The sequence below is a fragment of the Buceros rhinoceros genome, unplaced genomic scaffold, assembly GCF_000710305.1.
Source record: "Buceros rhinoceros silvestris isolate BGI_N320 unplaced genomic scaffold, ASM71030v1 scaffold6987, whole genome shotgun sequence".
NCBI classification, from domain to species: domain Eukaryota; kingdom Metazoa; phylum Chordata; class Aves; order Bucerotiformes; family Bucerotidae; genus Buceros; species Buceros rhinoceros.
Window position 1 is genome coordinate 1,662 of NW_010422691.1, and position 12,238 is coordinate 13,899.

General features: G+C 38.6%; 1 protein-coding gene across 1 annotated transcript in view; it reads right to left on the bottom strand.

The window, feature by feature from the left end:
- Positions 1-2,859: 2,859 nt before the first annotated feature.
- Positions 2,860-12,238, bottom strand: part of LOC104496934 (leucyl-cystinyl aminopeptidase-like) — a gene marked incomplete at its 3' end in the record, with an annotated part of 10,104 nt that continues 725 nt past the window's right edge. The window contains exons 2-4 of the mRNA XM_010140128.1: positions 12,059-12,238; positions 7,732-7,870; positions 2,860-3,013 (exon numbers count right to left, since the gene is read on the bottom strand). The exon at positions 12,059-12,238 is cut by the window's right edge and continues 21 nt beyond it. Of these exons, the coding sequence (XP_010138430.1) occupies positions 2,860-3,013; positions 7,732-7,870; positions 12,059-12,238 (473 nt within the window). The remainder of the gene's footprint in view (positions 3,014-7,731; positions 7,871-12,058) is intronic.

The window sequence follows — 12,238 nt, forward strand, 5'->3', positions numbered from 1 at the left end:
TTGGGAGACCCCCCCAGAGGTACACACCACCACCAGCAGAGCTCTCAACCTCACTAGGGCACGCAAGCTCCTTCCCCATGGCAAGGGGGTGCCGTGAGAGTCGCGGGCCTACCGCCGTACATCACAGACCCAGGCACGGGGCGGCCGGGGCCTGCCAAGAACGGGAGTCCTGGAGGTCATTAATCTGTAAGTTCAAGCTGTAAGTATGATAACAGTAATGTCACTTGCAATAAATTCTCTCAAGAAATAGTAATCGTCACAAAGTTCATCCATTCCACTACCTAAGGAAGGGCCACATCAGACATTATGTAAGAAACATTCATAAAAATTGAGAGGTTACAGGCTCCTTCTATTCATGTTGGTGGCTATATGAAGAAAATAACTTTGATTAGGTTACACGTTGATTCAAAGAAACACTGATATAAAACCCAATAGCCAATGTGACTGTTAAGCCGGTAATCTTTATTGTGACGTCGGACGCACAGGGAGATAATTCTTTGCCTTTCTGTGCGTGTTTTCAGGGGGTCCAATTACATTGTATATACAGTTAACTACTACATATGCATTATCTTTCCAGGAACTAACAAGAATATTATAATCATTTGCCCCAAATTCGTTTACATAGTCCATCCCTCTCTTGGGCATGCGCAGTGTCCTCTGGTGGTCATCAGCGGTGGTCGTTTGATGAAGGCTGGAGTCCTCCTCTTAGATGAACTTTTCACATGCTCTGTTGCGTTTTTCTGAGACAGCAGGTTCCCACTCCAAGTTAATTAACTCTTGCCTTCGATATCTTCTTTAGGATCCTTTTACCCTGATTCATGGCTGCCTGTTTTGCCCAATCTGCCTGCATCCCAAGGACAAGGTCTTCATTTATGACTTAGCTGGTCCCTGTCTTCTCATTAGTTATGATTAACCAGTTCCTGCTATCAATGTTGATCCAGACTTAGAATGCCCTTTCATACACAAACACAAAATATGTTGAGATAAATTTTCCTGTTGTATTTTTTTTTAAAAAGTCCCTCTTACTGTGCTACAAATCAGTACACAAATGGGATTTTCAACTAGATGGATAAGGTGACCTCTTAATTTTTGCGTTTTACTCAAGTAATTACCTGTAAGGATATAATCTAGTGTTCCTGGTAATACAAAATTATTAGATGCAAATCTTAAGCTCAAAACCAAAACATAAAAGCCTCCCAGGATCTTCTGGAGTTGAGAAAAATCTCACTGAATTATGAACGTAAAGCAACTTCACCTCTAAGCTTTCTTATAACATTCATGACAATAAACGGAGCAAGCTGGTTAGTTAAAATTCTTTGAATCTCTCATCCACAAATTGCTGGAAGAATTTTGAGAACATATTTTGTGGAAAACGTCATTATATGCTTCCTTCTTACAGGCTGCCTTGGCCTGTGGAGCATTGTTGGCAAATGAACAACCCACTAGCTAGACTCTGGCCTTACTTGGCATGTCCATTCATATGTGTTTTCACTCTAAGATGGCAAGTACTTGTATACATTGCCAGATTCCTTGCGTTTGGAGCCTTCTAAAGGTCAGCTGGACTTCCCTACCTTAGTGAAATTTTGCTTGGTGGTCAGAATGAAGGTGAAGCACAGGTAAGAGACACTTTCTTTAAAATCACTCAGTCTTTTTCTCTTTTCCTACAAGCCTCTGCTACAAAATAATTCTGAAGTACTTTTTAGCTTAGACCAAACAGTTCATCCCATTAAGGTATAATTAGAAACACTTGTCCAATCAAAGCCTATTGACCAGTATCTTTACTTGTGTATATTGGATTAAAGCAAGGGTTTCTGCTTTGGCAGGGCTACTAGCACTATTCCCTCTTCTAGGTAGGTACTGGCACTTTCAACGTATCACCACAAAGGGGTGGTTCCTGCTAGAGAGTCATGAAAATCATTGCTCCCATGAAATTCCTGCACCTCCTAAAATAGGATTACAGAGCATCTCCTAATACTCCCATGTTTTTGTGGAAACTTGTTGTGATATTTGGCACCCAACTCCCTTCCGTTGGGGGTCACTTATACACTCTCTCTGGTACAGAGGATGCAAAATGCCGTTTTATTATGTAATGAATAGAGCTATGTAGCTCTACTAAGCCTCGCCCATCATGGGTGGTTACTGCATTCCTGTAACGTAAGCACGTAATCTTCCGACCGCCCACACTGCCACCCAGTGTACCACAACAGTGTACCGCAACATGTTTTTATTTCAGTTATTTTAATTGCACACAGTGCAGAAACTGCTTGCTGACACTACAGGGCATATCCCTGTGAAGGGCAAAGATCAAATAGGACTAACTGTTTGATTTTCGGAACCCTTGGAAAAACAAAAGTCCCCACAATGAAATCATTGTATCCAAATGACTGAATATAGACTTAGAAGTTAGTCTAAATTTGCTTCACTGCAGGGCAATGTATTTTTAGGTAGGTTTTCTTTGCAGGTATAGTACATATGTGCAGCTCAGCTTGAAATAGTATGTAAGCTTTCCTGGAAATTGTTAGTGTCATCATCTGAACAGCTCTTGGTTTACATGACATTATCCCTCACAGATGAAGCACTAAAAAAAAAAGCTTGCAGCTCTGAAAGCTCTTAGAAATTGCAGGTTTTCCACTGTCACGAAGACCTTAAGAAGTCCCTTGCTGTAAAAGTCTTCTCATTCTGGTACAAGACCTGAGGTCAGTCCAACCTACAGCATATGGCTTTTGTCCCTACCTATGATGAGGATAATAAAACCGAGAAAATATATAAATTTAAAAGTGAAAGAGTTTGCTTGTTCATTTAAGGATTTTTTTGCTTTGTTTTGGTTGGCTGGTTGGCTTGGGAGGGGTGATGAAGAACTTGAAGTGGAAAAAAAACTTACCAGACTCCCATTAGTTTCCCTACTGATGTTTTTCACATCTGCAACAACAAAGGCTACTAGGTATGTGCTCATCTTCAAACTCACAAAAAATTCGTCTTGAACAATTCCATTTGCCACAGGAATAGTGGCTTTCTGCAGGTGAAAAGAAAGCACTGTTATTAATGCAGACAAAAGAACTCTATGACAATGTTAAAGAGTTACTTCATATTAGAAAAAATGTAAGTGAACTTGCAGAACTTCTTTATATTTTGGTTATGTTTCAGTGGGACAGATGATACTCACAACCTACTCATGGTATGACGAAACTTAGAGAGACATGAGACATTGAACTGTGTATATCCAAAAATTATTTGTCAAGCTTTTATTAGGCAGTATTTTATTAGGCAGTATTACTAGAGAACTGCCTTGTTGAAATCATCAGTCTAAGTTAGTTCACTCTCCTGGTCTGAGCTAGAACAGAATTAATTCTGTTAAGTGATTTTACTTTTCAGCTCAGTTTCTGCTAACCAACTGCACTTCCTGAAGTTAACGGCGTATTTTCACAGGCAGTGTCTGCTTCTAGAAGTGATAACACTTGATGTTTACAGTTACTACCAGGGACTGGTGTGCAGAAAGGCTCTTGCTTATACTTGCTCCTGTGGAGACCAAGGCCACTGCTAAATCTTGTGTACCATGTCGGGGGTGCAGTCAATAAAAGGCTGCACCTTCAGGGAGAAGCTGACAGAAGAGGTGACCCTAAACTGACCAACAAGTTATTCCATTCTATGCCATATACGTCACATTCATTATAAAGCTGAGAGATCACAAGGGTCAAGCTCTCTCTTTCACTGGTCACCGTCTAAAATGTAAAAGTCTAAATTGTAAAAATTCAGCATGTGTTAAAGCACTTGTGCGATCAGGGACAAAACCCATTAAATAAATAATAAAAACATGTCAATTAAAGGGAGATTTGCATATAAAAATGGCTACCATTACAAGAGAACTCACAGATACAAAAAATGCTGTTGAGGTAACATACTATTTCATAGAAACTTGAGTCTAATCTTTTTCATTGTACAGTCACAAAAATAGGGTTTTTATTGTAATTCATTGTTGCGGTTTGAAACTATTTGGCTGCTATCTTGAAAGGTTTCACAACTTACTGTAGTTTCAGGGGAAATGTAAACCTACCAAAAACTACACAAAAGAGAACTTAGAAGCTCGTTAAGTCTTGTTTAGGCAAAGGAAAAGAATGTGATACACAGGTTTTAACTTAAGGGGGAGTGAAAACAGAAGCATTTTAATGGTGAATGCAATTAAAACCATAAAGCAATAATTTCAAGGTAAACAGGACTGGAAGAGAGAGAGAGAGAGAGATTGAGAGAGGGAGATTGATAAATACATAAACAGGATATACAAGTATAATAGTCTCCCATTTCGACCCACATCTCCCATTTACAAACAAAGAACCCACCACATGGTAGCACTGCCAGGGGGAGTGCTTTGTTTGTCACCTCACAAGTTTTCAGTCTGAGAAAACTTCTCCTGGGGCAAACCTCCATGCAGTAACATAGTCCTTCTTCCTCTGGGGTAGCTGGGAAAAGACTTAAGTTTGACTTAAGTTTACCAGGGGCAAAACTCTGAGGTTTCTGGCTCTCCCCATCTATGGAGCAGGATATGGACCATAGGGAATGCTTGTGGGTTTCCCGCGTGTGTTGAGCATCTGGAACCAGTTCGCATTTCCCTTCAGCATCAGTATCTGTCCCATCAACGCAGGATCTGGGGGCTTACAGCTGGTTGTCTGGTTCAACTCAGTCCAAAGCCACCCCCGCTGGTAATCAGCAGAGCAGAAAGGTCTGCCTGTTTCGCCCAAAGAATCTTTTTACTGCTCCAGGGTTATTGAGGCAACAATACAAAAACATACAAAACATACATTGAGTATGTTTTTCTCTCTCTGATGGAAAGTTTCTTGGCCCTAGGGCAGAAAATCAAAAGTGCCGTGGTTCGCCGGCGGAGTGTCTCAAACTCTGCTTTTTATGCGCTTATTTGCGTAGGCATGTCTGAAATATCTCCACTCCCAGTCAGGGAGTGAAGAGGGTTGTGGCTTTTCTTAGTGCCGTGGTTCGCCGGCGGAGTGTCTCAAACTCTGCTTTTTATGCGCTTATTTGCGTAGGCATGTCTGAAATATCTCCACTCCCAGTCAGGGAGTGAAGAGGGTTGTGGCTTCTCTTCCCAAAAGTCACGAGATCTCTTTCCCGCGCTTTGGGGTGAAGAGGAAAGAGGAAGACAGAAGTCCAACCCTTCACTGGTGCCATCTTAACCCATTACACTCACACATGCAAGTTATCTTGACAAATTACAAAATCCAAAGGAACAACTTCTGAACCCATTAACAGACTCTGGTTTTGGTTTCATACATCAACAAAAGAGGAATTACACAGTATCAAATCATCAGGCCATAAAGACAAAAGAAATAATATTGTTTGCAGTATAAACATAAATGAGTAATTATCTTGGACATACTGTCCATTAGCAAAACTATCAGCTCACTCGCTCTGTATGTTCTTATGCCTGCTTGATAAATTCTAATTAAACCTGATCTGCTTTTTTGACACAAGAAGTTGTATTTGCTCCCCAGCGCTAAACACACAACTTTTTTTTATATTATCTTTGTTCCGCTTCTGAAAGCCTTCATTTGAGAAATGAAATTGAGAAATGTTACAGATGATGTAACAGTCAAATTTTAAAATCAAGATGGAAACAACAGAAGAAAATGCAGATTAAAATTTTAATATGTTTTTAATCACATACCAAGCTCAGTAAATGCTACAAAGAGAAAAAGAGTGGAGAAACAGGAAGTTCAGTGAAAAGGGTCTGATACCAAGAACAAATGCACAAAGACAGAGAAGGTGGGTTAAAAAGCAGAGAACCAGATAACGGAAAAGGTTGACAAGATGGGAAGGAAGGAAGGAAGGAGAACTCTCAGCATGAAGGAAGCACAGGAGCTTCTGCCTACAGCTTCTATAGGTAGGTGAGCAGAAGAGATGTAGTATGCAAGGCACAAGAGGAAGAAGCAGACCTGAAGATAACTCAAGTGGTATGACCAGCAGGAGGAATCAAAACACCAAAAAAACAGATGAAAGGGAGGCATCACTTAATTTAAAAGGGAATTCGTGATGTAGGAATGCCACAATCCACCGGAAGAACAATTCTATCTAAAGAAAGATAGGTAGGAAAAAGATGGCTTTTCTATGTAGAAACAGCCAAAGAGTATATATCTAATGTGACCAATAGGGAAAATTCATAACACCAATGTTTAAGATGATACAAATGTGCAATACCAATCCATTTTTCACTGCAAGTAGAATGGTTAAAGGTCACATCTCCTCAATTTTCATTTTTCAAATTATTTCCTATCTCCTTGAAAAATGAGCAATGCATTTCTTTCTTGCACTTCTGCAGCAAGAAGGGGTAGAAACTTAAATGTCAGCGAGTCCTGAAGTAAGGAGAAAGAGGTCCATTAATGACCTTACAGTAAAGGCACCTCATCAGTATGTTTTCTCCATGTGGATGATTCCTCATCATGCACACATGTCTAACGTGGATCCATGTTAATATCCACAGACAGCACCAAAAGAGCTATCATACGCTATATAACAGCACTCAGAGTTGAGCAGGAACAGATGGGATGGTGGCCAGCTCCTTCTTACGAGTTTACTTTTTGTACATGAAGAACTATGGAAGCAGTTGAAATCTGTCTAAACCACATGTCCAGCTCCTGGAGCAGGAAAGTGAGTGACTGCCCTTTCTTGTTTACATAAAACAGCATACATATTTACATAAAACATTGTCCAGCAAAGTCTGTTTCTTCTTTCAGTGAAAATAAGCAGCAAATAGTGTGCTCTTAAGCCTGGATGTAAAGTGCTGCAATCCTCTTAAAAGTAATGGTTGAGAATCACCACAAATCTAGGAACATAACATTCACACGCTGTGAAAAAGTATTACCTTGGTTTTCAAAAACAGGGTAGCTACATCAGTACCCAAGCTTTTGACAACCTTCTGGAACCCAAACTGCACAATGTAGATGTGTGTCCCACCAACACCAAGGGTGTAATTTTTTTAATTACTGATTATATTGTCAATATTAATTAGTTTCTGTTGGGTGATAAATGGTGGTAATGTTTTGATGAGGGAGGACTGAGGTCAGACACAGACTAGTTAGTTAGTCTTGCTGCTCTATCTAAATGAATTAGGCTTTTACAAAGGTTTCTCCAAAGGCTTAATGGCACATAGCATCACCATAAAATCCTGATATGCTCTTACAATATTTTTCCTGAAAATATTTAGCTGAAGGAATTCCAGAGAATTCTGGAGTTGACTCTGTATTCACACCCTACTTGCCCTCATTTAGGCTTAAATGCACATACTTCAACATCAGTCATATCTTTCACAGAGACCAATGCTAGTTAGACCAACTACTGATAAAGATATTGTGATATTCTGCACATATGCACTATCAGCAAATACAGAAGAAAACTCAAAAGCAAGTCCTAAGGGCTGTTGAGAGTGATGTAGCTATCAACAAAACTGCAAAAAAATGATCCAACAGGAATCCCTCCCATTGCCATTCAAATGTCTCCTCAATAACATCCTGCACTGTGCAGTGCATTGAACAGTTATTTTCTCTACAAAGTTACTTTGTTCAAGTCTTTGAGGAAAAGACAGTTGTTTTATTAGAAAGTCATACAGTTTATATCTTAACTGCTCAAGTCAATCCCCTGGACATTAGTGCAGCTAAAACACAATGGAAAGCACTTAAACAAATTACCTAGGCAGCAGCTCTACTAAAATTCCTTTATAAAAGCAGGTACCTTTGGCATATTTGAGAGAGCAGAAAGTTTCTTATCTCTTTTGATCTTAATTAAAAATGTAGCTTTGAATGCTGGTTCATCAAAGCATGGAAAAGCAGACCTTGCTGCCAGAGGTTCAAACTGAGTTGCTGCAAACCACCTAATGGGAAGAGAAGAGCAAATTAAGAATTTTGAAAAGAATAAATGTCAGTTAGATAGAACTACCATTTCCCCCTCCAAACCCTGTAACAGCTTGTTATGGGAGATGCTTTCTGAACGGTAAATGACAGGGTTAGTGCAGTCAGAATAAATGTTTCATTAACGAAACTTTTTTTTAAACCCCCAAACGTGTATTTATTTGCTTGGCTATTTTTGCCTTCCTAACAAAAAAGAATACACCTGGAATAACATAATTATAGAACAATCACCAAAACATAAACCAGCCAGCTTCCAGTAAGTGGGAACAAAAAGGATATGGAAAAATTAAATTTGTGAGCATGCCCAGTAAATTAAAGTTTTCAAACCTCAGCAGCGGATGGGACTACAAGTAAGCTTTTTCATCTCAATGTCATGCCTCCTCCATATGCTTCCTCAGTTCTGTTAAGAGCATGCCTGCTCCCTTTGCTGCTTAATTCTATGTAAATTCATGCCCTGTCTTGTCTCTAATCCAATGACTAATTGCATGACAATAGAACTTCTTAGAAGTCTATGTTCCTTTTCAAGTATTTTGATACTAACTAGCTGCAGAAATTATGGCTTTTCTATAGAGCATCTCTGACTTGCATTCTGCTCCTGCAAGACAACCCTGAAAACTCAAGAAGTCTTGTATTTACTGGAGCTAAACAGTGGAGAGAACAGTGATTCACATTGCTTTTTTGTTTCTTTTGGTTTTGGTTGTTTTGTTTTTAAACTTATTACCAAGCTACCTACAAGTTTTTTGGGTTTTCCTTTTCTTCTGCATAATCACTCCAATATTTTTTGACCTTCAGCTTTTCTGAGGAGGCACACTGCTGACAATTCGTAAGATCTCCATGTCTGCTTTCAACTTCTTACTCTTCTTTTTCAATCTTGAAGTTGGTGCAGGAAGTTTCTTTTTTTTTCTTCCTTCACCCCAAGATTTTACAGAAGAAAAACAAACAATGAAGAACCATTCTACAAAAAACTATAAATAAGGCCCAATTTTTTTTTTAAATTTGCATCTAACAACAGTGATTTGTTTTGCCATTTGATAATTCTAATGTTTTTGTGCAATAAAAAAATATTCAAAACAAAATTAAACTAGAAATAAAGGACATTTTCTTGCAACTCAGCTTGACAGCTTGAGTTTTATACAGAAAATGCAATAACAACAGAGATGTCCAAGTAGCCTGTATTTGTAAAACCACTGACAAGAAGCAGAAACAAAGCCCCTGGAAACAGAAGAGATAGGCAAGGCAATGGAAATTACATCAGCAAGGAAAAGGATTTACTGAAAAACAAACAAGTTAAAGCATGTTCCTCAAAAAAAGCACACAGCACTGGACTGAAGGGGGACAAAACCTCAAGAACTACTGACAAATCATCTTTTTCCTATGTGAAGACTGACACATTCTCATTCTACTACAGTAAATACAAGGAGAAAACAAAGCTTCAGTTACATCGGAATAGGAAAAAACATGGAAATTCAGAAAAAAATTAAGTGATTTTTGCCTTACACAGTTATCATATTCTTACTCCCACTTAACTGATGGTAACGCCTGTCTAACATTTGTGATAAACTACTTAGCTCTACTTCAACTTATCTTGTGGTTATGTTTTTCTGATGCAATCTACACCCCTTGTTATTCTTTATTATCTTGATTATCTTTGTTGCATTCTACAACAGAGAGACAACTTGTGGCATTTTTGTAACAATGATGTAATACTGAAATCTATTAGCAGTTTTCCAAGCAGCAACAGATTCTCTCTAATGATTGTGCATACACTATAATATTTCAGTATGTGCTCAGAAACAGCACATAAGCCTTCATAAGAGGCTTATTAATAGCACTTTACCTGGGAAATCTCAACAGTCGTCTATGTTTGCACATCAGTAAAACACACCTGCTTTCATTGAAGAAACAGATTAGCAATCCTTTAACCGAAATTTATTTCTTCAAGAACAAATTCAGGTACATTCATCTGAATGTACCAGGTTTTTGTATATATTTGAAAACAACTCATGCAGCTAATTTATTTACTTGTGCACTTCAGCACTATGTCATAGACCCACTAGGATCTAGATAAAAAGAGTTTTAAAAGTAAACTGTGAGTAAAGGACTTCTGCTTTAAGTATCTGTTTAATACTTAGAGAAGCCTGTGAATTTGAAACAAAACATTCTGGGTTTTTGTTTGGAGAACAGAAAAGAAACACATCTTACTTATGTTACACAGCTTTCTAACAGTCTATGAAATCATCTTTACATTGAGTCTCTGGTTTTGATTTTTTTTTTTTTTTAAGATAAGCTATCATTGAGGGACTTAAATAATTCAAGAAATCCTCTTTTAAATTAGTCTCTGGTTTTTATTTTTTTTTTTTTTTAAGATAAGCTATCATTGAGGGACTTAAATAATTCAAACATTAGCAGCATATAGTTATCATCTTTCACTGCAGAAAGAAAAACTATGACTAAGTTTGCCATACTTCTGGTTTATTCTTCAAGGAGTAAAATCTTGAGTTGGTAGTGCTAATTGTAAGTTCTCCCTTTCAGGAAACAAAATCTATTTTTTAATATTTTGGAAATTTCCATACAAATCCTCTGTAATTGCAAAGATTTGTAACACTGATAACATTGACTTTTCTTGCTTTTTCCTTTATATTCCATTTAATTTCTTTCTTTTAAGCTTTAGATCTTAACACTTCTTTGTACAAACTAGTAAGTGTTTAATGTCTTTATTCAGCAGTTGTTCAAATTACTTTCCTGTCAACTGGTCCTAGACTCACCCATACTGCTTTTTCCATCTTTTAATGTTTGCACCACTCTATTTCTAGAAAACCTGCATGGACAACTACATGCCAACAAAGGAATACTCTTAAATACTCTTAAGTACATGATCAGTGTAAGGCCCACTTGAAGTGGGTGATGGGTGTCAATTTCATTAATCTTCTACCTAAAAAGCACTCACTTATGTAAAAAGCACTGATTTACCCTTTTTTAAAAAAAGGTGTGATGTTTCCCTTTTCTCCAGTTCCTGAGGACTTCATCTGAATGCCATGCCTATTCAAATATACTCGAGAGCAGCTTGGCAACTACATCTGAAGTTCCCTTAGGACCGTGGGATGCATCTCATTGGGTCCCATATATTGTTTATGTTCAGGTTCCTTGGATGGTCTTGAACCTGATCTCCTTCTACAATGGTGGAGAACAAACAAAAAGCCACACTATCATAGAATCATAGAACCATAGAATGTTTCGGGTTAGAAGGAGCCTTAAACCTAATTCCAACAATCCTCCCATGGGTAGGGACACTTTCCACTAGACCAGGCTGCTCAAAGCCCCACTCAGCATGGTCTTGAACAATTCCAGGGAGGGAAAATCCACAATGTCTCTCAGCTGTTCCAGTGCCTCACCATCCTCACAGTAAATAATTTCTTCCTTATATCAAATCTAAATCTACCCTCTTTCAGTTTAAAACCATTACCCTTCATCCTACCACTACACTCTCTCATGAAGAGTCCCTTCCCATCTTTCCTGTCAGCACCATCAGTACTGGATGGATGCTGTAAGGTCTTCCCTGCACTTTGTCTCCTCCGGGCTAAACAAACTCAACTCTCTCACCCTGTCCTCACAGGGGAGGTGCTTCAGACAGACCTCTGATCATGTTCGTGGTCCTCTTCTAGACCTGCTTGAGCAGGTCTATGTTTTTCTTATGCTGGGTCCTAACGCTGAACATAGTACTCCAGGTAGGGTTTTACAAGAACAGAGTAGAGGGTCAGAATCACCTCCCTCAACTTGCTAGCCACGCTTGTGATGCAGCCTAGGATGCAATTAGCTTTCATATTCCATTTTTCATGCACCAACATCCCCGTGTCCTTCTCTGCAGGGCTGTTCTCAATCTGCTTACCACCTAGCCTGTATTTGTGCTTGTTACAGCTACGTATGACTCCTATACTGCACTATATTCAAGTGATGGAGAGGCTGTCCTGACTGACTTAGTTAATTCATGAAAAACTTTTTTCAGGTGGATTATTCAGGAGATTAAAGACGTATTTTGCTCAATAGGAATTAGCTGTACAAAACATCCAATGGAAAAAGCAATCCTTGTTATTTCTATTATCAAAGCACAACCTAGAAGTGACAGAAGAGAGAAGCTGCATTTGTGGGCATACCTTTGCTTAGAATTCTCATCTTTGTAAGAAATTTTGTAAAAGCCGTAATAGGTATCTGATAAATTAGATGAATATTCTATGTTGATGGTGTAATTCTGTCCCACAACGAGAGCTTCTGGAGTCATGATTGCAATCTGGTCATGCAGTGGATATTCCAGGAATTCAACTGGTTTTGCTTGA